General features: G+C 45.1%; 1 protein-coding gene across 3 annotated transcripts in view; it reads left to right on the forward strand.

Moving 5' to 3' along the window:
* Positions 1-27498, forward strand: part of LOC135505018 (src kinase-associated phosphoprotein 1-like) — a 41137-nt gene that overhangs the window by 5533 nt on the left and 8106 nt on the right. For all 3 annotated transcript variants that reach the window (XM_064924032.1, XM_064924033.1, XM_064924031.1), the window contains exons 5-11: positions 15236-15316; positions 15405-15488; positions 15614-15738; positions 15847-15910; positions 16709-16912; positions 17509-17562; positions 17924-18033. In XM_064924032.1, coding sequence (XP_064780104.1) covers positions 15236-15316; positions 15405-15488; positions 15614-15738; positions 15847-15910; positions 16709-16912; positions 17509-17562; positions 17924-18033 — 722 coding nt within the window. The remainder of the gene's footprint in view (positions 1-15235; positions 15317-15404; positions 15489-15613; positions 15739-15846; positions 15911-16708; positions 16913-17508; positions 17563-17923; positions 18034-27498) is intronic.

Consider the following 27498-nt stretch of genomic DNA (forward strand, 5'->3'; position numbering starts at 1 on the left):
GTGAATTAGTCTAGCGGCCAGCTATCTAAACATGGCTAGGGCCGGCTCTGACTGCATGTGTGGTTATGGATGTGGATACGCAGACCCGTGAACCACTGCGGCCACTAACGATGTGTTCACACTTTTGGTGGCCTCCACCTCCATCAAAGTTGCCCATCCCTGGTCTAGAGTAACCCTGTCTAGAATATTGATCTGGCTGCCCATGGAAACTCCATAGATCTATGTTTCTTTGACTTGGAAATACCCACCCTTCAGAAAACAGAGCTGCTGGGAGATTAATTTTCCAGTGTTCATTGGTGCACTTGCAGGAGCACATAACGTGTTAATGACCGTCTTTTTCCCCCTTTCTCCTTCACTCTCCTTTTCCCTCACTCTCCTCCTCTGCTGTAGTCGTTGAGAAACACATTACAAGACTGGAACAGGCTCGCCATCATGCTGGCCCAGCCATCGGGGTTCAAAGGTTCACGCTGTTCCCCCGGGGCTACTGTGCTGCTGCAGATGCTAGTCGTTTCTTTCTCTGCTCCTTTTCTCCATCTTCGCTCTCCCTCTGCACCCTCTCTCCCTGTTTAGACTATTAATCTCCAACTCTCTCTCTCGCTCCCGCACTCATGCTGCCTAGCAAGAGGAGATGACTGCTTGAAGGGGGGATTTTGACTGTCTAACTGAGGGGCATCCATCACTCACGTCTCCTCGCCCCCACTCCAAGCGTTGCCATGTTGTTTTCTGTCTCCTCCTGTAAAAATCTATTTTGTTTCAGCTTTCTCCTTAACTTCCATTGTTTAATTGTTTTTCTTAATTAGAGTACCTCTCCCCTCTGGTGTAAGTATTTGGTAAAACACACAGTGAAAACAGGCATTGAGAATATCGATGTGTAACAGTCCACTCATTCTCGAACAAAACACCAACCCGCGGCGTAATTTAAATGTTCGACTTCATATTCATCACCTCTAGCACCACCCCAACATAAACATATGTGAAAATGTCGCGTTCCTATGTTCCTAAAGCGGCACTAGGATTGGAAACGCGACCTTCGGAGCTGGAGTCTGTGGTTTAATAAACGCCCGTTAACCATACCGATCCACAACGCACTAGCAAGTCTCCTAGACGTAATAGGCGCTCACATTGCCCGTAATGGACTGTATAGCGTCCACATTTCGCCAGGTCGAAATGTAATCTAGGACCTGCATAATTGGCCCTTCCTGGCGTATTCCATAAGAAAATGGGCTGGTAACAGTCTACATAGACAGCATGCAGAGTGGGAAGCCCAGGCTGGGTGGTTCTAATCTCCCTCTAGGCTGTCAATGTCACAGACAAATAGTAAAACTATCAGATGTACTGGGTTCACCCAGAGGTTAAACTTCCCATGTACCTCTTGCATTCACTCCCGTGCCTCTCTCTCCTGCCTTGCAAATTAGAATTTGATTTTGCTCTCCACCGGAATCTATTTCTGGAGATGAATGAAGTTTCGATGCTAAGCCAAGGTGGCCCCGCTGATTTCTTAGGGAAATAAATGGAGATTGGAGAGACGTGTTGGCCTGTACAGACAGTGACACAACAGCTCCCAACACCTCTGGGATTCCTTTGTTTAATTGTGGCTGTAATGTAGCAATTTGAAGTCATTAACATGCCCGTGTGGAGTTATTTGAGGATGCTGAGGAAGAAGCATCCCTCTTATTCACCAGGGATACCTCTGGATCACCAGGGATAGCTCTGGAGAGCCAATCGCACTGTGTGTGCCAGGGTGACAGCGTTGCCTCTGTGTGGAACCATGTGCCTGTGAGCAGAGTGTTATTTACAATGTAAATGATCTCCAATGATTTATTGTAGCCTGTGTTGTAACTTACCCTTATCTCAGGGAAATGATACGTGATTACTCTGTGCATGTGGAAAAGAACACACCTGATCCTGGAACAACACAGTGGTAATATTAGATTGTTCTACTGATAATAGTCATGAGAGGATTCATCCTGAGTTTGGGAGTTTTTCCTAATGCAGACCCGTCTGTCTGTCTTCTAAAAGACAGATAAGGCTTTGGGTCAGTAATCGAAAGGTTGCTGGTTCGAATCCCCGAGCAGACTAGGTGAAAAATCTGCCAGTGTGCATAGAATTGCTGAGGATAAGAGAAAAGATGACTTAAATGGGTATGTCAAATATTTTATTTCAATTCAGTGTAAAATAGGCCTATGTGGATAGATTTAACTGTCAACATTATATTTCCATGATGTTGATACATTTTTTAAACCTTTATTTAACTAGGCAAGTCAGTTAAGAACACATTCTTATTTACAATGACGGCCTAGGAAAAGTGGGTTTGTTCCTTGTTCAATGATTTAGGGGCAGAACGACAGATGTTTACTTTGGGGATCTTACCTTTCGATCTAGCAACTGGCCCAACGCTCTAACCAATAGGCTACCTGCCGCCCCATAGGTTAAATGTATTTAAAAATCATGTTTTTGGGGGGTAAAACCCCCACTAATCAGCAAGCACACCACAATGCTAAAATAATGGACTGAATCTAATAAAATAGCCAGGCTTATTCTATACAAAAGCAGCTTTTTGATTTGCTTTTTGTCTCTACACTAATATTCTAAATTATGTTTAATGTTTTGTTGTGTTTATTGTTCTCATAAATGATCAGTTATGTTACCATTCATGATACATTGATTAAAACAATCAAATGCCTTCGTTGTTTATTCAGTGAAGCCTATAGTATGTCTAAGAAATATTAATATTCTATAATCCTTACACATTTTCTGGAGCCTATTTTAATGTACAAATAATCAACCACAAGGCAGCATAGTATTTGAATCACATTTGTTTTATTTCGTTCCGTTGAAAACTGATTTTATATTAGAACATGCTCAAATACCGTATAGGCTACTTCTTAAAATGTGGACTGTCAACTATACGAACCCATCGCATTCCGTTTCAGCTATGTGATAAGAATGATTGTGTAGGCTGTTTCTGACAGCAGACACGTGCTAATTTTCTTTCATTTAAATTACATTTTCCTTCGGCAAATGCTATAAATATTATTTTCTAATTCTGAATTCATACAGTATTTGCCTACTACAACATTCGACTTACAAACTGACATGTTAGATTCGTGATTCAGATAGCAGCAGCCCGTTCATTTTGTTTTGAATTATTATTTAATCAATAGGTCTAAATTTGAGGTCAAAATGTCCTTGTTGGCAAAAAGAAAACATTGATGGAAATGTGTTTAAGACCTACTCTTGTTTATTTGCTATTTATTTATTGCAGAACTATGTATAGTATCTTCCACCAGTTAATTCTTGATTCTCATCAAATGAAATCTATTGGTACATTATAATGGTTAATAATTATCAATGTTTCCCCACAAAATTAAGAATCACTGAGATTGTCATTAGACCAATGACATGATCAAGGACACATTAACGTTCTAGACCTTTCCCTCCCATATTGGCTGGCTGATAAATCTTAATTTAGATTTGTATGTTTAAAAAAAACGATAGTCTTTTATATTTTCAGAGAAAAGCATTGTATTGCATTTTAAAGCTGTGATCGTAAGCTATATTTTAAATATAAAACCACTCAATTAATTTAATAGCCTATATCAAAATATACAATTAGTGGGGCAATGAATTATTATCTTATCCAAATATGGATTTATTTGACATTTTTTAGATACAATTCTACATTAATCCCATGTTTTGTTTGTTTGGATTGTTTCACAACTATTTCTCAGCTACCCACAATGTTCAAACAAAACAATTGCACTTTATCTACAGAGAACTTTCTGGCAACTGCAAGTATGTAGTGAATCCATCTCAATCCCTATTTTAGTTTTTATTCCCACTCTATGCTGACCTAGACTTGTACATCTTCACCCAATGCTCCCTCATTGACTTGCCACTATCACCAGTGTTTTATCACAAACAGACAAGCTCTCCTGTTGGCTGTGCTCCTCTGTTGTTGAGGTCTATATCCCCACTGTAGGTTTTTTCCAAGTGTCAGTGAGGCAGCTGAAAGCCATTCCCTGTGATTTGAGGATTCTTATATCTGCAGTTAAGTATTTGAATAGTGGTTGTTAATCTATGAGAGGGAATTTAGGGCGCTGCAGTCACTCCTTATTGCTACTCAGGGGGAACCCGATGTCACATTGTAATATTTCTCCCTCTGGCCCCGGCCTGAACACTGGCATGGGGAATGTGAAAGCACCAAACGCCTGGCAGGACTGACATAATATTATTACCCTGCAGAGAGACACACAAAGACAAGCGATCTGCTCCCTCTCAGAGCCACTGGGAGGAGGAATCTTCATACAGGGGCGAAGATTTTCGTCCTTTGCATTATTCGACCTCTCGTTGCCGTCACAGTACAGATACATGACATACATTCCGTTTACATAAAAAAAACATGGACCTCTACTAATGTAATGTATGCTTTTGCTCAGATGCGTGCATTACAAGATGAATTCTATATGCTTTACGTATCGATGAGTGAAATCATAATCAGATCACTGGTTGGAGAAGGGGGCAGGGAGGACATTTGGTCTTTAACCTCAGAGCCTCTCTGTCTCTCTCCTACTCCCCCCTGATGGTGTCTTTGTGGAGAGATGCACACACAGGCAAGGAGGAGGCTCTCGTGTAATGAGGAGAAATGTCTCCATTTAGCCTGGTCTGTGTGCAGATGGAGCTCTGGGCGGGGTGAGGGTGCACTTAGTAGACCCTTTTTCCTAATCAAGGACAGCGTCGGAAGGGATCGCAGTCACACTCGCTGTGTCTCCCAAAGCCGCATTCTTCCCTCCTACTCCAGCCCCCCTAGCCCTGGTGGGGGTGGGCTCCCTGTGCCTTCTTGTTCACCTCATCACCAGGGTTCACACGGAGGTCAGGTCTTGGCCCCGTTGTATCTCCGCTCCAACACAATGCAGTATCTCCCACAGCAAAAGACACAGGGGAAGAGGCTGGCGCCAGAGATTCAAGGACTAAACTGAGAAGAAACAGTATGGTTCCTACCCAATCTGTAAAGAGGTGTGTCATCAATTCACCTGCTCTACTAACCCACCTGGACCAGCTTGGACCGGTCTGGGACACACCCATTTTGGCTCACCTAAAAGCGAACAGGAAAAAGTCCTCCCCTGTTGGCAGCTGTGTAAGGCATGGCCCTCCAGGTAATGATGAGTAATTTAACCCAGGCTAATGTTGACACCTACTCAGGGTGGTTTCAGATTGAGCCGACAAACTGAGTCTGGGCAGCACCCTGCACACCAGGCAAGCCTACCTCCAGATTTTCATGTGACTCAATGTAAATCTTCCTGTCTGTTGTAGCATTGCCCTCACCCCATGTGATCTCGCTTCCTCTGCCTACACCCTGTCATTAGCAATGCTTCATGCAGATGGGTAATGTTTTTTTTTTTTTTTTTTTTTTTTTTTACAGATGAAAGAAAAATTGCGAAATAAGTGGGAACATCAAATACCCTACATTTTGGTGTGATTTCTCCTCATCCTGCAGCAACAAAAGCCTCTTTAAATCATGTATTATTTTCCCAACATATTTGTTGCGTTATAGCTGTATAGATATAAAATGTTAGTCCTCCCACCTACCATTTGCCTTCATTTTGATTCACTATAAAGCCAGCCTCTGATTGACTTGTAGCATAACTAAAGTGGATTTTAATGGGTGACTACATTAACTCTTTCTGGTCATTATCACATAAATCAAGCGTTTCTTGCTGGATCAACTGCTGAGCTCGTAGCATCATGCTGAGACTGAGGGGGGAATAACCAAATGATAGAGAGTGGCCTTGACACTGCTAAGGCAGCTCACATGCATCCTATATCACGTTGGTTTAGGGGTTAACATGGGATTTTTGTAGGTGTGTATAGCTGGGTTATTAATAACAATATAAATTATGTGAATGACACTAATTAAAACAGAAAATAATGAAAATGAAGTAGATGCATAGAGCTGAATAATTGATAATGCAATCTACGGTTGATAGAAGAACAGCCTCTATCTGGAATTTTGGTGATGCCTTCATAAGCTTTCAGTTTGGAGAAAATATAATCTCGTTGCTTCTTTATGTGTTCGTCTGTTAAGAAAAATCATAATTTAAACATGTTGGATTCTGTATTTAGGGTTTATGTGAATCATACATGTTTTTAATCAGTCTTATTAACATTTGACTCAAACCAAGAGTAGATACATTGTTATAGCTGTTGATAAGTATTTTCATAAGATGAGGTATTGCTTGCTGTTGGCCAATCAGCATATGTCATACGGAGGGGTGGGATCAAAACCCCAGCCCCTTAACTGTTGGCAAATTTGGTCCTCGATCTGTAACTCTGTCTCGAAATGCTGTCTATCACTAGCAGATCCATATTGCCAAGTAAAATTCTATGTGTAAATGTACTTGGTTGAATAAAGCTGATTCTGATTCTTACAATCAATTCCCTGACCGTTCCGATATCTTTGAAACCCAGTATGAAACACATGCTTTATACCATGAGGCCTGGTCAAAGAGCTCTCTTTGGTCAAGCCGTAGCTGTGTTGTTTACTGATACATGCAGATCTAACAGTCCCGTCCCTGTGTTGACTTTATATATCTCCTTGACTATTAACTGGGCATGACCTTTGAAATAAATGAAGATGGAAGGAAGTAGACAGATGAAAGGTGCCGTGACCGGGAAGCAGGCCTAGATAAATGAACAGAGCACTGGATGGATGAGGCGGGGGAAGCCTAACGACAGGCCTTTTGTTATGATGGACTCAATCAGGTTCTCTTTGACAAAACAGTCTGTAGCGGCTTAGCACCAAATGCTGACACGTGTCAGTCATCCACAAAGCAGGGTGACGTATGAGAGTGTGTTACTGTCACGAGGTGTCTGGGGCCTCACTCTGAGCTGTGACCGCCTCATATTTCAGTAGGACCTGCGAGGTACAGCGGACAGTGAAGGGTTACCTTGTTACACGTTGGTTTATAACATGACTCTCTAATGGTTCTTATATGGCATAACGTTCAGATATCACTTTGATTGCACTCTGGACCAGATTAATTTGCCTACACTAAAACGACAGGAGCAGATAGGCACTGACATTTTGGCTAGGGGAGAATTTCAGCTCGACCAGTGCAGTCTCCAGGCTACCAGCTCTCTCTCCTCCTCTCTCGTGTTTTGGGTTTTATAATAAACGAGAGAGAGGCTCCTCTTGGCTAAACATATACTTTGTTTGGACAAGAAGACACAGTTGTGGCGCGGCATGTTTGGTTTTGTTCTTAGGATGTCAAGGTCTGGTTCAAAGGGGATGGATTCCAGGCCTCTTTCCCTGTCATCAGTGGTCTGAATGAAAGGTCACCCAGACTAGTATAAATGGGTTTTAAACGGCTCCTGCACTCCAAACCAAAGGAGGCCACGTGTTCCCCCATCCTCCCTCCTTGGTAACTAGGTCGAAGAAAGATGAATTGAGAATCAGGATTGAGCTTTGTTTTGCCATGTTCAGGAGGACAGGCACCTTGGTTGAATTCCAGTCAACTGTGGAATCCTACATGTAATCCTAAAGTGAGACAAGGAATGGCCATTTAAGATGTAGTGGATGTTTAAATGCCCTTAATTTACACTGCTACACTTGTAACATGGTACGGCTCTCTGTAGCACATTTGTTAGATTCCGGGTCAGTTAATAGCACACACCTAAAGGCCTCTGAGGTGCATAGTCAATGCATGACTGAAGCTCCAGGCCAGGGAGCCATACAGAGACCCATACTGGTCATTCTCCGTATCTGCTGCATTGCTCATCTGCAGCACAACAGCAATAGCAGCAGAAGTGCTGTAAATGTATTGATCCCAGTTTCCCCAAAGCTGCAGTGGTGTATTTGATTCCGGGCCTGCCGCAGTGTGGCCTGTTACTGCTCTCTGGGCAGGAGAGAACCGTTTTCAACATGGAGCCCATGACAAATACCCATGACAAATATCCATGACAAATACAGAATTTGCTCAAAACTGAAGGCGCGATCCACTGTATTTAACCATGGAAATAGGTCTGGGAATATGACTGAATATAAACAGTGGAATTATTCCCTTCGCAATGTAATCAAACAAGTGAAATGCCAGTACAGGGACAAGTTGGAGTCGCAATTCAACGGCTCAGACACAAGACGTATATGGCAGGGTCTACAGGAAATCACGGACTACAAAAAGAAAACCAGCCACGTCATGGACACCGACGTCACGCTTCCAGACAAACTAAACATCTTCTTTGCCTGCTTTGAGGATAATACGGTGCCACCGTTGCGGCCCGCTAACAAGGACTGCACCACCCCTTCTCCGTGGCTGATGTGAGTAAAACATTTAAACGTGTCAACCCTCACAAGGCTGCTGGCCCAGACGGCATCCCGAGCAGCATCCTCAGAGCATGCGCAGACCAGCTGGCTGGTGTGTTTACGGACATATTCAATCGCTCCCTATCCCAGTCTGTTGTCCCCTCATGCTTCAAGATGGCTACCATTGTTCCTGTGCCCAAGAAGGAAAAGATAACTAAATGACTACCGCCCGTAGCACTCACTTCTGTCATCATAAAGGGCTTTGAGATACTAGTCAAGAATCATATCACCTCCACCTTACCTGATACCCTAGACCCACTTCAGTTTGCATACCGCCCCAACAGGTCCACAGACGACACAATCGCCACCACACTGCACACTGCCCTGTTCCATCTGGACAAAAGGAATACCTATGTAAGAATGCTGTTCATTGACTACAGCTCAGCATTCAACACCATAGTACCCTCCAAGCTCATCATCAAGCTGGAGGCCCTGGGTCTCAACCCCGCCCTGTGCAACTGGGTCCTGGACTTTCTGACGGGCCTCCCCCAGGTGGGTGAGGTAGGAAACAACATCTCCACTTCGCTGACCCTCAATACTGGGGCCCCACAATGGTGCGTGCTCAGCCCCCTCCTGTACTCCCTGTTCACCCACGACTGCGTGGCCATGCACGCCTCCAACTCAATCATCAAGTTTGCAGATGACACAACAGTAGTGGGCTTGATTACCAACAATGACGAGACAGCCTACAGAGAGGAGGTGAGGGCACTCGGAGTGCGGTGTCAGGAAAACAACCTCCCACTCAACATCAACAAAACAAAGGAGATGAATGTGGACTTCAGAAAACAGCAGAGGGAGCACCCCCCTATCCACATCGACGGGACAGCAGTGGAGAAGGTGGACATTTTTGAGTTCCTCGGCGTACAAATCACATACGAACTGAAATGGTCCACCCACACAGACAATGTGGTGAAGAAGGTGCAACAGTGCCTCTTCAACCTCAGGAGGCTGAAGAAATTTGGCTTGTCACCCAAAACGCTGACAAACCTTTACAGATGCACAATCGAGAGCATCCTGTCGTGCTGTATCACAGCCTGGTACGGCAACTGCACCGCCCTCAACCGCAAGGCTCTCCAGAGGGTGGTGCGGTCTGCACAATGCATCACCAGGGGCAATCTACCTGCCCTCCTTGACACCTACACCACCTGATGTAACAGGAAGGCCCAAAAGATCATCAAGGACAAGAACCACCCGAGCCACTACCTGTTCACACCGCTACCATCTAGAAGGTGAGGTCAGTACAGGTGCATCAAAGCTGGGACCGAGAGACTGAAAAACAGCTTCTATCTCAAGACCATTAGACTGCTAAACAGCAATCACTAACTCGGAGAGGCTGCTGCCTACATTGAGACTCAATCACTGGCCACTTTAATAAATGGATCACTAGTCACTATGTACAATGCTACTTTAAATAATGCCACTATAATAATGTTTACATATCTTACATTACTCATATCACATGGATATACTGTATTTTATACCATCTATTGCACCTTGCCTATGCCGCTCGGCCATCGCTCATCCATATACTTACATGTACATATTCTCATTCACCCCTTTAGATTTGTGTGTATTAGGCAGTTGTTGGGGAATTGTTAGATTACTTGTTCTATATTTGTTATGAACTTGAGTGAAGACCCAAACGCGGTTTTAACAGAAAACAGAGTTCTTTAATAAAAAACAGGAATGGCATAAATCCTCTTCCAACGTAGTCAATGGAACAAAAGAACGTAGTATAATGCAGGTTGCACCTGCCATGCAGACTCCGACAGGACAGGACAAGGTGGAAGCAAACGAGACGACAGCTTGCTTCTGGCATCAAAAAACACAAACAAGAATCAGACACTGAAAGTAGCAGGAACAGAAAGAAATAGAGACCTAATCAGAGGGGGAAGAGAGAACAGGTGGGGAAAGAGAGAATGAGCTAGTTAGGAGAAATGTAGAACAGCTGAGGGATGAGAGAGAGAAGGTAACCTAAAAAGACCAGCAGAGAGAGAGAATGAAGAGAAAGGACAGGAACAGACATAACAAGACATGACAGTACCCCCCCCCACTCACCGAGCGCCTCCTGGCGCACTCGAGGAGGAAACCTGGCGGCAACGGAGGAAATCATCGATCAGCGAACGGTCCAGCACGTCCCGAGAGGGAACCCAACTCCTCTCCTCAGGACCGTACCCCTCCCAATCCACTAGGTACTGATGACCACGGCCCCGAGGGCGCATGTCCAAAATCTTACGAACCCTGTAGATGGGTGCGCCTCGACAAGGATGGGGGGGGGACGAGCGGGGGCGCGAAGAACGGGCTTAACACAGGAGACATGGAAGACCGGGTGAACGCGACGAAGATAGCGCGGAGAAGAAGTCGCACTGCGACAGGATTAATGACCTGGGAAATACGGAACGGACCAATGAACCGCGGGGCCAACTTGCGAGAAGCTGTCTTAAGGGGAAGGTTCTGAGTGGAGAGCCATACTCTCTGACCGCAACAATATCTAGGACTCTTGGTCCTACGCTATTAGCGGCCCTCACAGTCTGCGCCCTATTACGGCAAAGTGCCGACCTGACCCCCTTCCAGGTGCGCTCGCAACGCTGGACAAAAGCCTGAGCGGAGGAGACGCAGGACTCGGCGAGCTGAGATGAGAACAGCGGAGGCTGGTACCCGAGGCTACACTGAAAAGGGGATAGACCGGTAGCAGACGAGGGAAGCGAGTTGTGGGCGTACTCTGCCCAGGGGAGCTGTTCTGACCAAGACGCAGGGTTACGAAAAGAAAGACTGCGTAAAATGCGACCAACAGTCTGATTGGCCCGTTCGGGCTTGACCGTTAGACTGGGGATGAAAGCCGGACGAGAGACTGACGGAAGCCCCAATCAAACGGCAAAACTCCCTCCAAAATTGAGACGTGAACTGCGGGCCTCTGTCGGAAACGACGTCAGACGGAAGGCCATGAATTCGGAAAACATTCTCGATAATGATCTGAGCCGTCTCCTTAGCAGAAGGGAGCTTATCGAGAGGAATGAAATGAGCCGCCTTAGAGAATCTATCGACAACCGTAAGAATAACTGTCTTCCCCGCTGATGAAGGCAGTCCGGTGATAAAATCTAAAGCGATGTGAGACCACGGTCGAGAGGGAATGGGAAGCGGTCTGAGACGGCCGGCAGGAGGAGAGTTCCCAGATTTAGTCTGCGCGCAGACCGAACAAGCGGCGACAAATCGACGCGCGTCACGTTCTCGAGTGGGCCACCAGAAACGCTGGCGAATGGAAGCGAGCGTACCCCGAAGGCCGGGGTGGCCGGCTAACTTGGCAGAGTGGGCCCACTGAAGAACGGCCGGACGAGTAGGAACGGGAACGAACAGAAGGTTCCTAGGCAAGCTCGCGGCGACGGAGTGTGAGCGAGTGCTTGCTTTACCTGCCTCTCAATTCCCCAGACAGTCAACCCGACAACACGCCCCTCAGGGAGAATCCCATCGGGGTCGGTGGAGACCTCAGAAGAACTGAAGAGACGAGATAAAGCATCAGGTTTGGTGTTTTTGAGCCCGGACGATAAGAAATAACAAACTCGAAACGAGCGAAAAACAGAGCCCAACGAGCCTGACGCGCATTAAGTCGTTTGGCTGAACGGATGTACTCAAGGTTCCTATGGTCAGTCCAAACGACAAAAGGAACGGTCGCCCCCTCCAACCACTGTCGCCATTCGCCTAGGGCTAAGCGGATGGCGAGCAGTTCGCGATTACCAACATCATAGTTACGTTCTGACGGCGATAAGCGATGAGAGAAAAACGCGCAAGGATGGACCTTGCTGTCAGAGAGAGCGCTGAGAAAGAATGGCTCCCACGCCCACCTCTGACGCGTCAACCTCAACAACAAACTGTCTAGAGATGTCAGGTGTAACAAGAATAGGTACGGATGTAAAACGATTCTTAAGAAGATCAAAAGCTCCCTGGGCGGAAACGGACCACTTAAAGCACGTCTTAACAGAAGTAAGGGCTGTGAGAGGAGCTGCCACCTGACCGAAATTACGGATGAAACGACGGTAGAAATTAGCGAAGCCCAGAAAGCGCTGCAGCTCGACGCGTGACTTAGGAACGGGCCAATCAATGACAGCCTGGACCTTAGCGGGATCCATCTTAATGCCCTCAGCGGAAATAACGGAACCGAGAAAAGGGACAGAGGCGGCATGAAAAGTGCACTTCTCAGCCTTCACATAAAGACAGTTCTCCAAAAGGCGCTGAGGACGCGTCGCACGTGCTGAACATGAATCGAGAGAGACGGTGAAAAAATCAGGATATCATCCATGTAAACGAAAACAAAAATGTTCAGCATGTCTCTCAGGACGTCGTTAACTAGTGCCTGAAAGACAGCTGGAGCGTTAACGAGGCCGAAAGGAAGAACCCGGTATTCAAAGTGCCCTAACGGAGTGTTAAACGCCGTCTTCCACTCGTCCCCCTCCCTGATGCGCACGAGATGGTAGGCGTTACGAAGGTCCAATTTGGTGAAAAACCTGGCTCCCTGCAGGATCTCGAAGGCTGAAGACATAAGAGGAAGCGGATAACGATTCTTAACTGTTATGTCATTCAGCCCTCGATAATCCACGCATGGGCGCAGAGACCCGTCCTTCTTCTGAACAAAAAGAACCCGCGCCGGCGGGGGAGGAGGAGGAGACTATGGTACCGGCGTCGAGCGAAACCGACAAATAATCCTCGAGAGCCTTACGTTCGGGAGCCGACAGAGAGTATAATCTACCCCGGGGGAGTAGTTCCCGGAAGGAGATCAATACTACAGTCATACGACCGGTGTGGAGGGAGAGAAGTGGCCTTGGAACGACTGAACACCGTGCGCAGATCGTGATACTCCTCCGGCACCCCTGTCAAATCGCCAGGCTCCTCCTGTGAAGAAGAGACAGAGGAAACAGGAGGGATAGCAGACATTAAACAGGTTACATGACAAGAAACATTCCAGGATAGGATAGTATTACTAGACCAATTAATAGAAGGGTTATGGTGCACTAGCCAGGGATGACCCAAAACAACAGGTGTAAAAGGTGAACGAAAAATTAAAAAAGAAATGGTTTCGCTATGATTACCAGAGACAGTGAGGGTTAAAGGCAGCGTCTCACGCTGAATCTTGGGGAGAGAACTACCATCTAAAGCGAACAAGGCCCTGGGCTCCCTAACTGTCTGAGAGGAATGTCATGTTCCCGAGCCCAGGTCTCGTCCATAAAACAGCCCTCCGCCCCAGAGTCTATCAAGGCACTGCAGGAAGCAGATGAACCGGGCCAGCGGAGATGGACCGGAAAGGTAGTGCGTGATCCAGAAGGAGAGGCCTGAGTAGTTGCGCTCACCAGTAGCCCTCCTCTTACTGATGAGCTCTGGCCCTTTACTGGACATGAGGTGACAAAATGACCAGCGGAGCCGCAGTAGAGACAGAGGCGATTGGTGATTCTCCGTTCCCTCTCCTTGGCCGAGATGATGCGAATACCCCCAGCTGCATAGGCTCAGCATCCGAGCCGGCGGGGGAGGGTGGCAGTGATGCGGCAGGTGGCAGTGATGTGGAGAGGGGAGCAACGGAGAACGTGAGCTCCTTTCCACGAGCTCGGCGACGAAGATCAAACCGTCGCTCTATGCGAATAGCGAGAGCTATTAAGGAGTCCAGACTGGAAGGAACCTCCCGGGAGAGGATCTCATCCTTAACCTCGACGTGGAGACCCTCCAGAAAACGAGCGAGCAAAGCCGGCTCGTTCCAGTCACTAGAGGCAGCGAGAGTGCGAAACTCAATAGAATAATCCGTTATGGATCTATTCCCCTGACATAGGGAAGACAGGGCCCTGGAAGCCTCCTCGCCAAAAACAGAACGGTCAAAAACCCGTATCATCTCCTCCTTAAAGTCCTGATACTGGTTAATACACTCAGCCCTCGCCTCCCAGACTGCCGTGCCCCCACTCACGCGCCCGTCCGGTAAGGAGAGAAATGACGTAGGCGATGCGGGCTGCGCTCCTGGAGTAAGTGTTGGGCTGGAGAGAGAACACCACATCACACTGAGTGAGGAATGAGCGGCACTCAGTGGGCTCCCAGAGTAACACGGCGGGTTGTTGATCCTGGGCTCCGGAGACTCGGAAACCCTGGAAGTGGGCGGTGGATCGAGGTGGAGTTGGTGAACCCGTCTTGTGAGGTCGGAGACTTGGACGGCCAGGGTCTCAACGGCATGTTGAGCAGCAGACAATTCCTCCTCGTGTCTGCCTAGCATCGCTCCCTGGATCTCGACGGCGGAGTGAAAAGGGTCCGGAGCCGCTGGGTCCATTCTTGGTCTGATTCTTCTGTTATGAACTTGAGTGAAGACCCAAACGCGGTTTTAACAGAAAACAGAGTTCTTTAATAAAAAACAGGAATGGCATAAATCCTCTTCCAACGTAGTCAATGGAACAAAAGAACGTAGTATAATGCAGGTTGCACCTGCCATGCAGACTCCGACAGGACAGGACAAGGTGGAAGCAAACGAGACGACAGCTTGCTTCTGGCATCAAAAAACACAAACAAGAATCAGACACTGAAAGTAGCAGGAACAGAGAAAGAAATAGAGACCTAATCAGAGGGGGAAGAGAGAACAGGTGGGGAAAGAGAGAATGAGCTAGTTAGGAGAAATGTAGAACAGCTGAGGGATGAGAGAGAGAAGGTAACCTAAAAAGACCAGCAGAGAGAGAGAATGAAGAGAAAGGACAGGAACAGACATAACAAGACATGACAATATTACTGTACTGTCCGAACTAGAAGCAAAAGCATTTCACTACACTCGCAATAAAATCTGCTAACCAGGTGTATGTGACCAATAACATTTGATTTGATGATTTTGTTTACATCCTACTTTGTGATCTTCCACAGACTTTGAGGAGATCCAAATGGTGGCAGCCCAGGATCTCAGCAACATCTTGAAACAAGGCTACCTGGAGAAGAAACGACAAGGTAGTAAGATTACGGAGTCAGATATGTTGCAAATATGTCACGTTGAGGGCTCATTCAAAAGCTTGTTTTCATTCTGTTTTCCATGCAGATCACAGCTTCTTCAGCTTAGAATGGCAAAAGCGATGGTGTGTCCTCAAAAACACAATATTCTACTACTTTGGGAGTGACAAAGGTTGGTTTGAACCGCTCACATCACACTAAGGCATACAATTTATCCATGTACAGTTATTTATGCCTGGAACTCATACATGTGAACATTTGGGTGAGGAGATTGAGTTAACACGGTTCTTCCTTCAGACAAGCAGCAGAAAGGTGCCTTCTATGTCAAGGGTTACAGTGCAGAGATGGTGGCCAACCTACGTAAAGACTCCAAGAAAAATGCCTGCTTTGAGCTGAGTGCCCCTGGCCGACACTCCTTCCAGGTGGGTGTGCAGTACAAAAGCAATACAAGGGACTCCTCACAGTGATGTTTCGTAGCATACCAGTCTTACCTAACGATCATGTTGTATGATGGTGGCTATCCTCCCTAGTTCACTGCTAGCAGTGTGCGAGAAGCCAGGGAATGGGTGGACCAGATCAACTTTGTCCTGAAAGGTATGTCAACATATTTCCAAATCTATTTCAAAGACACAGTAGTAGAAAAGGATGATTGTGTACGTTTTCTTGTTCTCTGTTAGATTGGTATTGCCGCCTCACTGACTTTTTGGCCTGAAAGGGCAGGAAATAAACCATTTATATCCATTCCCAAATATATCCATCCCCAAACTGACCAACCAGATGCCTTCCGAACCTCCTCATCCACCACATCACAAGGAATTTTCATGTCACGCAGGCCACACCCCCAACCGATTTCCCCCTTACGGGAAATTTATTGGTAGACGTTCTGGTTATCCTCGAGCGGCATTGATTTTTTTCCTGGCCAATGGTGTATCACAGAGGACCCGATACCCTGTGTTGCAGTGCCCAGTCGCCAGCAATCACAGCGCTGCTCCGTCTGAGAAAGGCAGGCTGCACCGGCTGCTCTGAAATGGGCTGACTTACGGGAAGTAACAGACACCACATCATTTGTCTTGTCCATTTTTACTACTATACAAGACCCAGATATACAGGGAGTTGGAGGCAAAGGTTTTTCTCCCTGTTTGCTGTTGGTTTATGCTGGGTGAATTTGAGATTGTTCACTTCCTTTCCCCCCCGGCTGGTCATCAAAGGTGTCCATGAATGTCCATCAGAATGACTAGATATTTCACAGATCTTTTGAAAATACAATCAAATGGGGAAGTCAGATGCCATCTACTACTCTGGGTCCTATGGGTACTCAAGGGGATGTGACTCATACTGTGCTCTGTACAGAGATTCTGCTCATGATTTATGCCGTGCCTGTGTTCTATGCAGATTTGAGTTCCAGCTTCATCCCCTTTGAGGATGAGACCTATGATGACATTGAGGGGGTGACGGTGGTGGCCAGCCGTCCCCCTTGGCCCGCCCCCTTCCCGGTCCTGCCCCAACAGGTCAAAGCCTCTCTCAGTAGCCAGGAGGAAGGGAGGCCCAGCCAGTGGGAGGAACAGGAAGAGGATGATATCTACGAGGTGCTCCCAGGTATGAGAACAGACACACAGACACACGTTCCCATAACCCCTTGGAGGTGTATCACTATCACTGTAACTCAAAGACTAATTACACATTATAAATCATGTTATCCTAATAAGATTGTCAGAGTCGTGGCTGTTGTTATAGAGGAAGTACAGGACTGTCCCACAGGCAGGTGGGGGGCTCAATGGGTCCCGAGAACGACCAAAGTGGGTGACTTCTCCGTGTCATCATCCATACCTCTATTTGAGATACAACAAGGTTCTGTTTCGCCTTTGCTGAAATCATTGGTTGGAGAGAAATATGCCTTGCCAACTGTCTTTTCACCAAATAAAGCCATCTGTGATGGGTACAGAGTAGACCCTGACCACAGATGGTGTAACGAATGACAGTCTCTTTTTTTTCTTCACTTTCTCACCCTGTCACCAATAAATCTCTCTCCCCTTCTTTGGTTGCTCTCAGATTTTCTTAAAAGGCACTGGAGGGCCAAGGGAGGTGGTGGCAAGGCTGTACCCTACATCTCCACAACACAGAAAGTGCATGATTTTGTTTAAGGAAAGTTTTTTAAAATGTCTCGCCTCTTTTGTTTTCATTCTGTTTTCCAGAGGATGACATTCCAGGATCCATTGAGGAGATCAGTGAGAAGAGCACGAAACCAGGTCTGAATCCCACTCACAGCATTCACTGACCAGCAAAATAGGAAAAGGTTTTAAAACATTTAAAAGAAAACATTTTGGATGACCCTTCAATGATCTGTATCAACTTTTCCTCTTTCGCAAAGCCATCTTTGTCAGAATTTGCCAGCTGTTTATGTTAATACAAGATTGATGAGGGCAGGAAGGACATATGATATCAGCAAGCTGCTGTTCTAGAGAGGAGGTGTGTAGGTGTGTCTTTCAGATAAATATAGTTATTGATAGGGGTAGTACTCACTATTCAAGTTATTCAAAGTGTTTTGATATTTAGACTTTCGATTCAAGTGTAATATTTTAGGTAACAGCATTGTGTGTTTTTGCTCAGTGTGGTCCATAGACTATGCCAATTACTACCAGGGCTTGTGGGACTGTGAGGCAGACGAGACTGACGAGCTGGCCTTCCAAAGAGGTGACCTCATCTACATCGTCAGTAAGGTCAGCATCAACAAGGCCAGTCACAGTTCCTTCATGCACTTCATCAACATGCTATATACAGGTAATTGACAAAATAATGGAAACACTTGAGTAAACAAGGGATAGAAAGTATATTGAAAGCAGATGCTTCCACACAGGTGTGGTTTCTGAGTTAATTAAGCAACTGGTATCCCACCATGCTTAGAGTCATGTATAAAAATGCTGGGCTGGCCATTATTTTGCCTACTATAGCCATGCTCCCATAGGAAAACAATACCCCCATCGAAAGGGCACGAGAGGTCACTGAATGTTTTAATGAGCATAAAAAGTATGTAAACCATATGCCATGGCCATCTCAGTCACCAGATATCAACCCATTTGAACACTTATGGGAGATTCTGAAGCATTTGCAGAGACAGTGTTTTCCGCCACCATCCACAAAACACCAAATTATGGAATTTCTTGTGCAAGAAAGGCGTTGCATCGCTCCATTAGACTTCCAGAAACTTGTAGAATCAATGCCAAGGTGAATTGATGCTGTTCTGGCTCGTGGTGGCCCCACACCTTATTAAGACAATTCATGGTGTTTCCTTTATTTTGGTAGTTACGTGTAGATTCTATTCTATTCTAAACAATTCTGTTTTATTCTATTCTAATCAATGCTATTCTATTCCAACCCCTCAATTGTCTATCCTTGAGCCACTGGGGGAGAAATGCCCATCAGATCTTCTATAATGGGATTGGGGTTCATTACTGAGTCTGTATCTGTATCATGAGGGTTAATTGAGAGAGCAGCCATGCAAAACCACTGCTGTGTTGAACACAAACTGCAGGTGAATCATCCCCCATCTCAGCTATTTTCCCTCAATCTATTTCCCTGTGTTTTATGGCCATTGTGTAGAAACATGCAGTATATCTACGTGTTACAGCCACTCTACTGGAAATCAATGTGTTGCAATTTGGGCATTGCCGCCCTCTAAGCTTTTCAGGACCTTGTTTGCAGATTGAAGCAGTATTGGAAGGCTTGGATTTGTGTGTCATCATATATCCTGTTTTTTACAGTATACATAAGCGGTACTATTTGACATGTTGTAGAAAGAGTTAAGGATCATTTCCAGTCTTCTAGTGGAATAGTTAATTAACTCTTAGTTGAACAATGTGGTCTCCTCTGCAGTGTCAGATTAAGAAGTTTCTTTAACAAACCTAACACAATGGTACATTTAGGACAGGGGATGTGTCTGAAATATTTGTTGCTATATTCATAGCTGGCGGTGGCGCGAAAGGGCTGGGTTTTGATGAAAAAAAAACATTTTCGGTGTGAGGAGGGCTTGGCTCAAAATGTTTGGAGTGTTGGCAGTCAACGTTGTAATTGGCTTCAATGGGTATAAGCCTACAGGTCTTTACGCATCGCACTTCTCCTCAAATAAAAATACTAGGCTCTTGCAAATGGTACTGTATGTGTGAGGCATGTTCTCAATAAGCAAGATATAGCCTAGGCCAACAGTTGATATGGCATTATATAACTGAATCATTTAAATATGTTTGGAGCAGCCCGTCTTTGGTAACCAGATGAGAGGTGCTCTATGGAAATGGGGATGGATATTTGAACAAGAGAAATGAAATAATGGCTCAAATAATGTACAATAGGCTACAACAAAAACGGGGATGTCAGCTCAATGTTTTTCTGCTCCCAAACTTAATTTTTTAAAGGCCCAGTGCAGTCAAAATGATATTTTTACTTTGTTTTGTATGCTATTGTACAACAGGTGATGAAACTAACACTGTAAAAGTGTGAGCGAAAAAAATGGATCAGTGTTATTTCCTGATAGTTGCTGGTTGACAATACAACCTACACAGGATCTTCTAATCAGCCTGATTTTCATGGGCTGGAGTTTTAGCTTGCCTGGTGGCATCGCCAGGCTGTTAATTGGTTAATTAGACCAATAACAAAGAGAGTTCCAAACCTTCCTGCCAATAAGAGCTAGTTTGAAGTTTTCCCTCCCCACTCAGACCACTCCCAGACAGTCCTAGCAAAATTCTTCCTTGAGAAATACACTACATGACCAAAAGTATGTGGACACCTGCTCATCGAACATCTCATACCAAAATCATGAGCATTAATATGGAGTTGGTCCCCCCTTTTCTGTTATAACAGCCTCCACTCTTCTGGGAACGTTTTCCACTAGATGTTGGAACATTGCTGCAGGGACTTGCTTCCATTCAGCTACAAAATAATTGTTGAGGTCAGGCACTGATGTTGGGTGATTAGGCCTGGTCCGCAGTCGGTGTTCCAATTCATCCCAAAGGTATTCGATAGGGTTGAGGTTAGAGCTCTGTGTCGGCCAGCCAGGTTCTCCCACACTGATCTCGACAAACCATTTCTGTATGGACCTCGCTTTGTGCACGTGGGCATTGTCATGCTGAAACGGGAAAAGGCCTTCCCCAAACTGTTGCCACAAAGTTGGAAGCACAGAATCGTCTAGAATGTCATTGTATGCTTTAGGGTTAAGATTTCCTTTCACTGGAACTAAGGGGCCTAGCCTGAACCATGAAGAACAGCCCCAGACCATTATTTCTTCCCCACCAAACTTTACGGTTGGCACTATAAATTGGGGGCAGGTAGCGTTCTCCTGGCATCAGGCAAAACCCAGATTTGTCCGTCGGACTGCCAGATGGTGACGCGTGATTCATCACTCCATAGGACACGTTTCCACTGCTCCAGAATTAAATGGCGAATGTTGCTGACTTTGCTAGTGGGTGTTGCAACAGAGGATAGACCATTTTTAACCGCTTCAGCACTCCGCGGTCCCGTTCTGTGAGCTTGTGTGGCCTACCACTTTGCAGCTGAGCCGTTGTTTCTCAATAACAGCACTAACAGTTGACCTGGGTGGCTGTAGCAGGGCAGAAATTTGACGAACTGACTTGTTGGAAAGGTGGCATCCTATGACGGTGCCACGTGGACGGTGCAAACACAGAGACAGGAACAATCACCCACAAACACACAGTGAAACCCAGGCTACCTAAATATGGTTCCCAATCAGAGACAATGACTAACACCTGCCTCTGATTGAGAACCATATCCGGCCAGACATAGAAATAGACAAACAAGACATCCAACATAGAATGCCCACTCAGATCACACCCTGACCAACCAAAACATAGAAACATACAAAGCAAACTATGGTCAGGGTGTGACATATACAAGGGTTACCGGCACAAAAAGCACATCTCCTCTCTTTTTCCATGAGCATAGGGGCACTGTGCGTCACGGGTAGATAGGTTGCACTTCCGCAGGACAAAATCCTTACCATAACCAACGTTACCTCTAAGATCAGCCTTTGTTTGGTCTTAAATATCCCCACCAACACTTCCTGAAATTGACACTTTTTAAGCACACATCTCAGATATTACCACCCCTTCCACCTCAGCGCAAGCGAGCTGATATATGACAGGTAAACTACCAATCCTGGTGCAAGGGTTGTAAAATAGCAGAGTGACGACTTTAACAGGTTGAAATTGCTAACGAGTGTGGTTTAACACCAGCCAAAATAGAGCCCTATGGGTACTAGTTTATAGGGGAATGTCAAAGCAACCCATTACATTTTTCATAGAAGAAGAATAAAGCCACCTGCTTTGAATCTATTGGAGGTGTATCAGGAAGAGGTTACCAGAGTTCTACAGTATTACCTTTCGGTGTAGGTGTTGGGTTACCTATCACTGTAACAGACCAACTCTTGGTTGGTTGTAGCTGTACTGTCTGGTACACAGCTTTAGTGACACAGATTACTCTTGTTTTGTCAAGCTTTTCCCCTTAGTCTTCATAATAACACGATAGTCTACAGAGCATTATAACAGTCCCTTGATGGATTAAAAGTGAGGGCCTCATTGTAATTAATTTAGAGGCAATTCCTTCCTGTCTGTTTCTGAATGGAAGGTTTTGGTTTAGTGTGACATGAGTCCACTCGTGCCCCATTCAGAGTCATAAGCTTGTATCATATTTCCCTCATGAATGACATTAATGACATGATTAGGACACTACATGGCAATCGTGTGTTTTAATGAGCCTTAAGGGAGGGGAATCCCTGTTCCCCTGGTTCAACAGTGGAGCAGACTATTTAGTTGAACGGGGGTTTCCTTGGAACCCTGACCTCCAGGAATGAAATACAGGCCCTTGGCTGCAGCTCAAGCCTTGCTCTAACTGGGGAACACAGACATAAAATGGCCATATAAAACTAAGGCCCATAAATTCTCCTGAACCGGGGCTTAGGGTGCTGGGGGGAGGCTGAGTGTATGGGCTCTATGTCAACACTGACCATAATTACAAGGTAGAAAGGACACACTCTAAGTGCTAAATCAATGGTGCTAACAAACTGTTATTTTTAAGCTGCGATTTGATTGACTACCGGAGTGCAGACCAGGCTAGGGGCTAGCCACAGGCACTGTGTTGTATGGCTGTGAACTGAGTAGAACATGACGATTATACAAAGAGCCCCCATCAATCATTATTGATCTAGCGAGAACTTACTGTAAAGAGGTGCATTTTTTTGTGTGAGGCGAGAGAGAGAGAGAGAGAGAGAGAGAGAGAGAGAGAGAGAGTGTGTGTGTGTGTGTGTGTGTGTGTGTGTCAGTGGGAAAGCAAATATATGAGTAAAGCCACAACTCGTATTCATTCCATTCGTTTTACTAGATTAATCTGGCAGAGTCTGCCGCTGGGTTCACGGATGATGAACTTGGTTCCCAGTCTCCCGTCCGCAAAGAAACACATAGCAACTATCTTGTCTTTGCACTGGCCTTTTATTGCTGAGAGCTTACACTGTCTTCTATAGATTTTGGCTTTGCAATGACATTTTAGAGCGTGGGATTTTTGTTTGTTATAGATTCTCCTGATAAAGATCCATACTATTTTACGCTTTACCATTTTTATATCATTTTTGGATATACTATACTAACTACTGGATAGAGCCTACTTATTCATATGAAAATGCTAACTGTTTTGAGTTCTCATTACGCAGAACTGACAGGTTGGGCCTGTTTATTGTACATGTACAATATATCATGAATTTGCAGACAAAATGTCTGCAATTAGTAAATCTTTGCTCTCCTAACATCCGTATTGCTTATATTGACTCCTAAGCATGTTTCTCACTACTCCATTGGGTTGTCCCTGCATTCCAGAACTATAATTTATGTAGCTAGCTGGAATCAGAAGACAGCTCCACAGGTCAGCTGCCACATTCCAGTATTCCCAGAGGCACTCTTGTAGAATGGCAGGGTTGGAGTGGGGAGAGATTTACGATGTAAACCCATCCAGGCTCCTTTAAACTTTAGCAAACACTGCAATCTCTCTGCTCCCTCTGCTCTATCTCTCTCTCACTCTCTCACATTCTCTCTCTCAATCTCTCATCTCTCTATCTCTCTCTATCTCTCTCTCTCTCTCTCTCTATTTATCTATCTATCTATCTATCTATCTATCTATCTATCTATCTATCTATCTATCTATCTATCTATCTATCTATCTATCTATCTATCTATCTATCTATCTACCCCTCTCTCTGATCTCGCTTCCCCACTCTGCTCTGTCCACCCGGGGAGTGCACCTCACAAGCAGAGAGAGAACTCGGGGGCGGGAGAGAGGCCCTCATTGTCGCCAACCAAGGAGGGCCTATAGCAGCACCTAGATCTTCTGCACTCATTCTGTCAGTCCTGGGCCCTGACAGTAAATCTCAGTAAGACAAAAATAATGGTGTTCCAAAAAAGGTCCAGTTGCCAGGACCACAAACACAAATTCCATCTAGACACCGTTGCCCTAGAGCACACAAAAAAACTATAAATATCTTGGCCTAAACATCAGCACCACAGGTAACTTCCACAAAGCTGTGAACAATCTGAGAGACAAGGCAAGAAGGGCCTTCTATGCCATCAAAAGGAACATAAAATTCAACATACCAATTAGGATCTGGCTAAAAATACTTGAATCCGTTGTGTAGTCTGGGGTCCACTCACCAACCAATAATTCACAAAATGGGACAAACACCAAATTGAGACTCTGCATGCAGAATTCTGCAAAAATATCCTCAGCGTACAATGTAAAACACCAAATAATGCATGCAGAGCAGAATTAGGCCGATACCCGCTAATTATCAAAATCCAGAAAAGAGCTGTTAAATTCTACAACCACCTAAAAGGAAGTGATTCCCAAACCTTCCATAACAAAGCCATCACCTACAGAGAAATTAACCAGGAGAAGAGCCCCTAAGCAAGCTGGTTCTGGGGCTCTGTTCACAAACAGACCCCACAGAGCCCCAGGAAAGCAACACAATTAGACCCAACCAAATCATGAGAAAACAAAAAGATAATTACTTGACACATTGGAAAGAATTGACAAAAAACAGAGCAAACTAGAATGCTATTTGGCCCTAAAACAGAGAATACACAGTGGCAGAATACCTGACCACTATGACTGACCCAAAATTAAGGAAATCTTTGACTATGTACAGACTCAGTGAGCATAGCCTTGCTATTGAGAAAGGCTGCCAAAGGCAGACCTGGCTGTCAAGAGAAGACAGGCTATGTGCACACTTCCTAACCTCCTGCCAAATGTATGACCATATTAGAGACACATATTTCCCTCAGATTACACAGACCCACAAAGAATTCTAAAACAAAGCCAATGTTGATAAACTGCCATATCTATTGGGTGAAATACCATAGTGTGCAATCACAGCAGCAAGATTTGTGACCTGTTGCCACAAGAAAAGGGCAACCAGTGAAGAACAAACACCACTGTAAATACAACCTATATTTATGTTTAGATATTTTCCCTTTTGTACTTTGAACTATTTGCACATCATTACAAGACTGTATATATACATAATATGACATTTGGAATGCCTTTATTATTTTTGGAACTTTTGTAAGTGTAATGTTTACATTTAATTGTTTATTATCTATTTCACTTGCATTGGCAACGTTAACATATGTTCTCTATGCCAACAAAGCCCATAAATTGAAATTAGAGAGCAAGAGAGAGAGAGAGAGAAACTGTTCCATGCCGGCCTCCTCCAGTCTTCAATGGCTCGTTTAGCGCCATCAAGAACATGGACACTGGGGACATCTTGTGGCTGACTTCAGTAACTGATAATACTGAGAACGTTTCACAGTTGACAACACACACTCTGAGACTGATTTACGCTAGTAGGCTATGTCCCACTCTTAAATCAACATGAACTTTACCCTAAGTAAATGGCTATCAATTATGTTGAATTTTGCATCTAGAGGAAAAAACACAAACACAATTTAGAATTGATTAAGTTAATTAAAAGCCCTTATTAATGCAATTAAAGCAGAACCAACTGATTGGATTATTCTCATTACATCTATCTTGTTGTAAATTTAGAGAAAATTAATCCAATCAAATTGTATTTGTCACATGCGCCGAATACAACAGGTGTACAGTGAAATGCTTACTTACAAGCTCTTAACCAACATTGCAGTTTTACGAAAAATGCCTTTAAAAAAAAAACAAGAAATAAAAGTAACAAATCATTAAAGAGCAGCAGTAAAATAACAATAGCGAGGCTACACACATGGAATTGTAGCCTACCTAAGTTATATTCGTTTGTATTAAATGTTATTTGATTAGTGTAGGGAATATGGGAGTATCTTATTTCCATAGGACCATATTCTCATATCCTCAACTGCCTCAAACCCATGGCAACCCCAGTTGGCCCATTGCCCGTCGGTCCCACCATGTGAATGTGGTGGAAGAAAAGGGAGAGGGAGGAAAAACAATCAGATGGAAAAGTCAAGCAAGAAAGAGACAAAGGAATAACCTTTTATCCCTTTGTGTGACCTTGTATATCATTTTCTCTTTCACACATCCCTTTAAATTCCCTCGCTGCTTGTGTGGCTATAGACAGGGAAAGACGTCTTATTTACCACCCAAAGTAGCAGGGGGAGAGAGAGCAGAGTCTGGGGTTTGGGGTCATGTAGGAGGCAGCGGTCATCTACCGGTCAACTACAGTAAGGTCATTATTCAGGCCCAGCCAATAGCCCAGAATTGTGCCTGAGCAACCCCTATCCATTCTGCCTAATTATTATAAATGAGGGGCGGTGTAAACAGCTATCATTACAGACACTCAGTGGCATACACAAATCCATTTTAAATTGCTATTAAGTTAAAGAGCCATCCTGTAATCCCAAAACGGCCTTAGAAGAGAAGCGGCTTGTTTATTTTTTCAATTATTTTTGATTCGCTCCTTCATATTTTAGACGGCTCTGATGCGCAGTCATCTCTCGATTTTGAATCCCTCGCATTGATTAAATGACTAGATTGCCTGTTTATTACAGGGATCAAAACATTTTGAAGATTTTTACAAAGAAATCACCAACTCTAAAAAACAATGTGTCCAAATCTCTAAACAGGCATTGCTGGAATTTATTTTGAATATTCATATTTATCAAACGTTCGGATTTGTGTGTGTACAACAATATTTCCAGAACACCTAAGGAACTCCAGTCCACCTGTGTGAGCAAAATTCTTCGACTCGATATGGTGTTGAATAGATCAGGAGCTGAGGTTTGTTAGAGGTGTCTGTTTCTTTGTTAGGGTGGCTAGTGGAGAGAGACGCAGCACTGCAGTGTGTGCCTCATGACTTCTCTTGTGGATGAGAGCGAAACAGAGAGAGGGAAAGGGAGTTAGAGAGAGAAAGAAGGGAGGGAGATGGAGGGTGGCGGTGAGGAGGGAGAGATTGTAACACCCAGGCGGCGGGTTCAGCGGCAGGGCAATGAGAGACTTCCTGTGCTCCATCACGCCCAAGGCCTGCTTCAGTCAGCTGGTAGCGGAGGGCAGATGCCTCATGTGTCAGTCTTATTAGCAATCCTCCTGCGTACGTGTGTGATGGTGTAAGTGTGTCTGTGTGCGTCTACGTGTGTGAATGTCTGTTTGCTTGCGCGTCCGTGTCTATGTGTTGTTTATACATCAAGAGAAATTGTAAAAAGGCAGAATATGACTATGGAGCGTGAGCAGAACCTGATGTTCTACAAAAGGATTGAATGCATAGCTCGAGGAGGAGTTAGGGAATAGGGTAATGTAGCTGTCACGGTGACCTGGCAGGCATACAAAGTGCTCCTTCTCCTTCATGAGAGACAGTCAAACCAACCTTCTCCCTCTTCAGGCATCGTTAGCAGTCAATCTGTCCTCCTGCCACCATTAGCCAGACCCTTGAGTGGTAAATAAACGATGCTGCTGGTGTACTGCAGGTGTTGTCATGGCAACTTGCTCTCTCCCTCTCTTTCTTAGCTCTGCCCACGTTCATTTGCTCCCTCTCGGTGAAGGAGTCAAAGGGAGGTCAACGAGTCAACGCACCGCCACAATATGGCGCTGTTTTGTCCTCCCTCACCTCCTCCCAACACACAGTAGCTGATAAGATACACATTCAGGGCACTCAAACACGGGCAGACTTAGCGATTTGGAGGCCCCAGGCA

This window comes from Oncorhynchus masou, chromosome 18 (assembly GCF_036934945.1).
Source record: "Oncorhynchus masou masou isolate Uvic2021 chromosome 18, UVic_Omas_1.1, whole genome shotgun sequence".
Classification (NCBI taxonomy): Eukaryota; Metazoa; Chordata; class Actinopteri; order Salmoniformes; family Salmonidae; genus Oncorhynchus; species Oncorhynchus masou.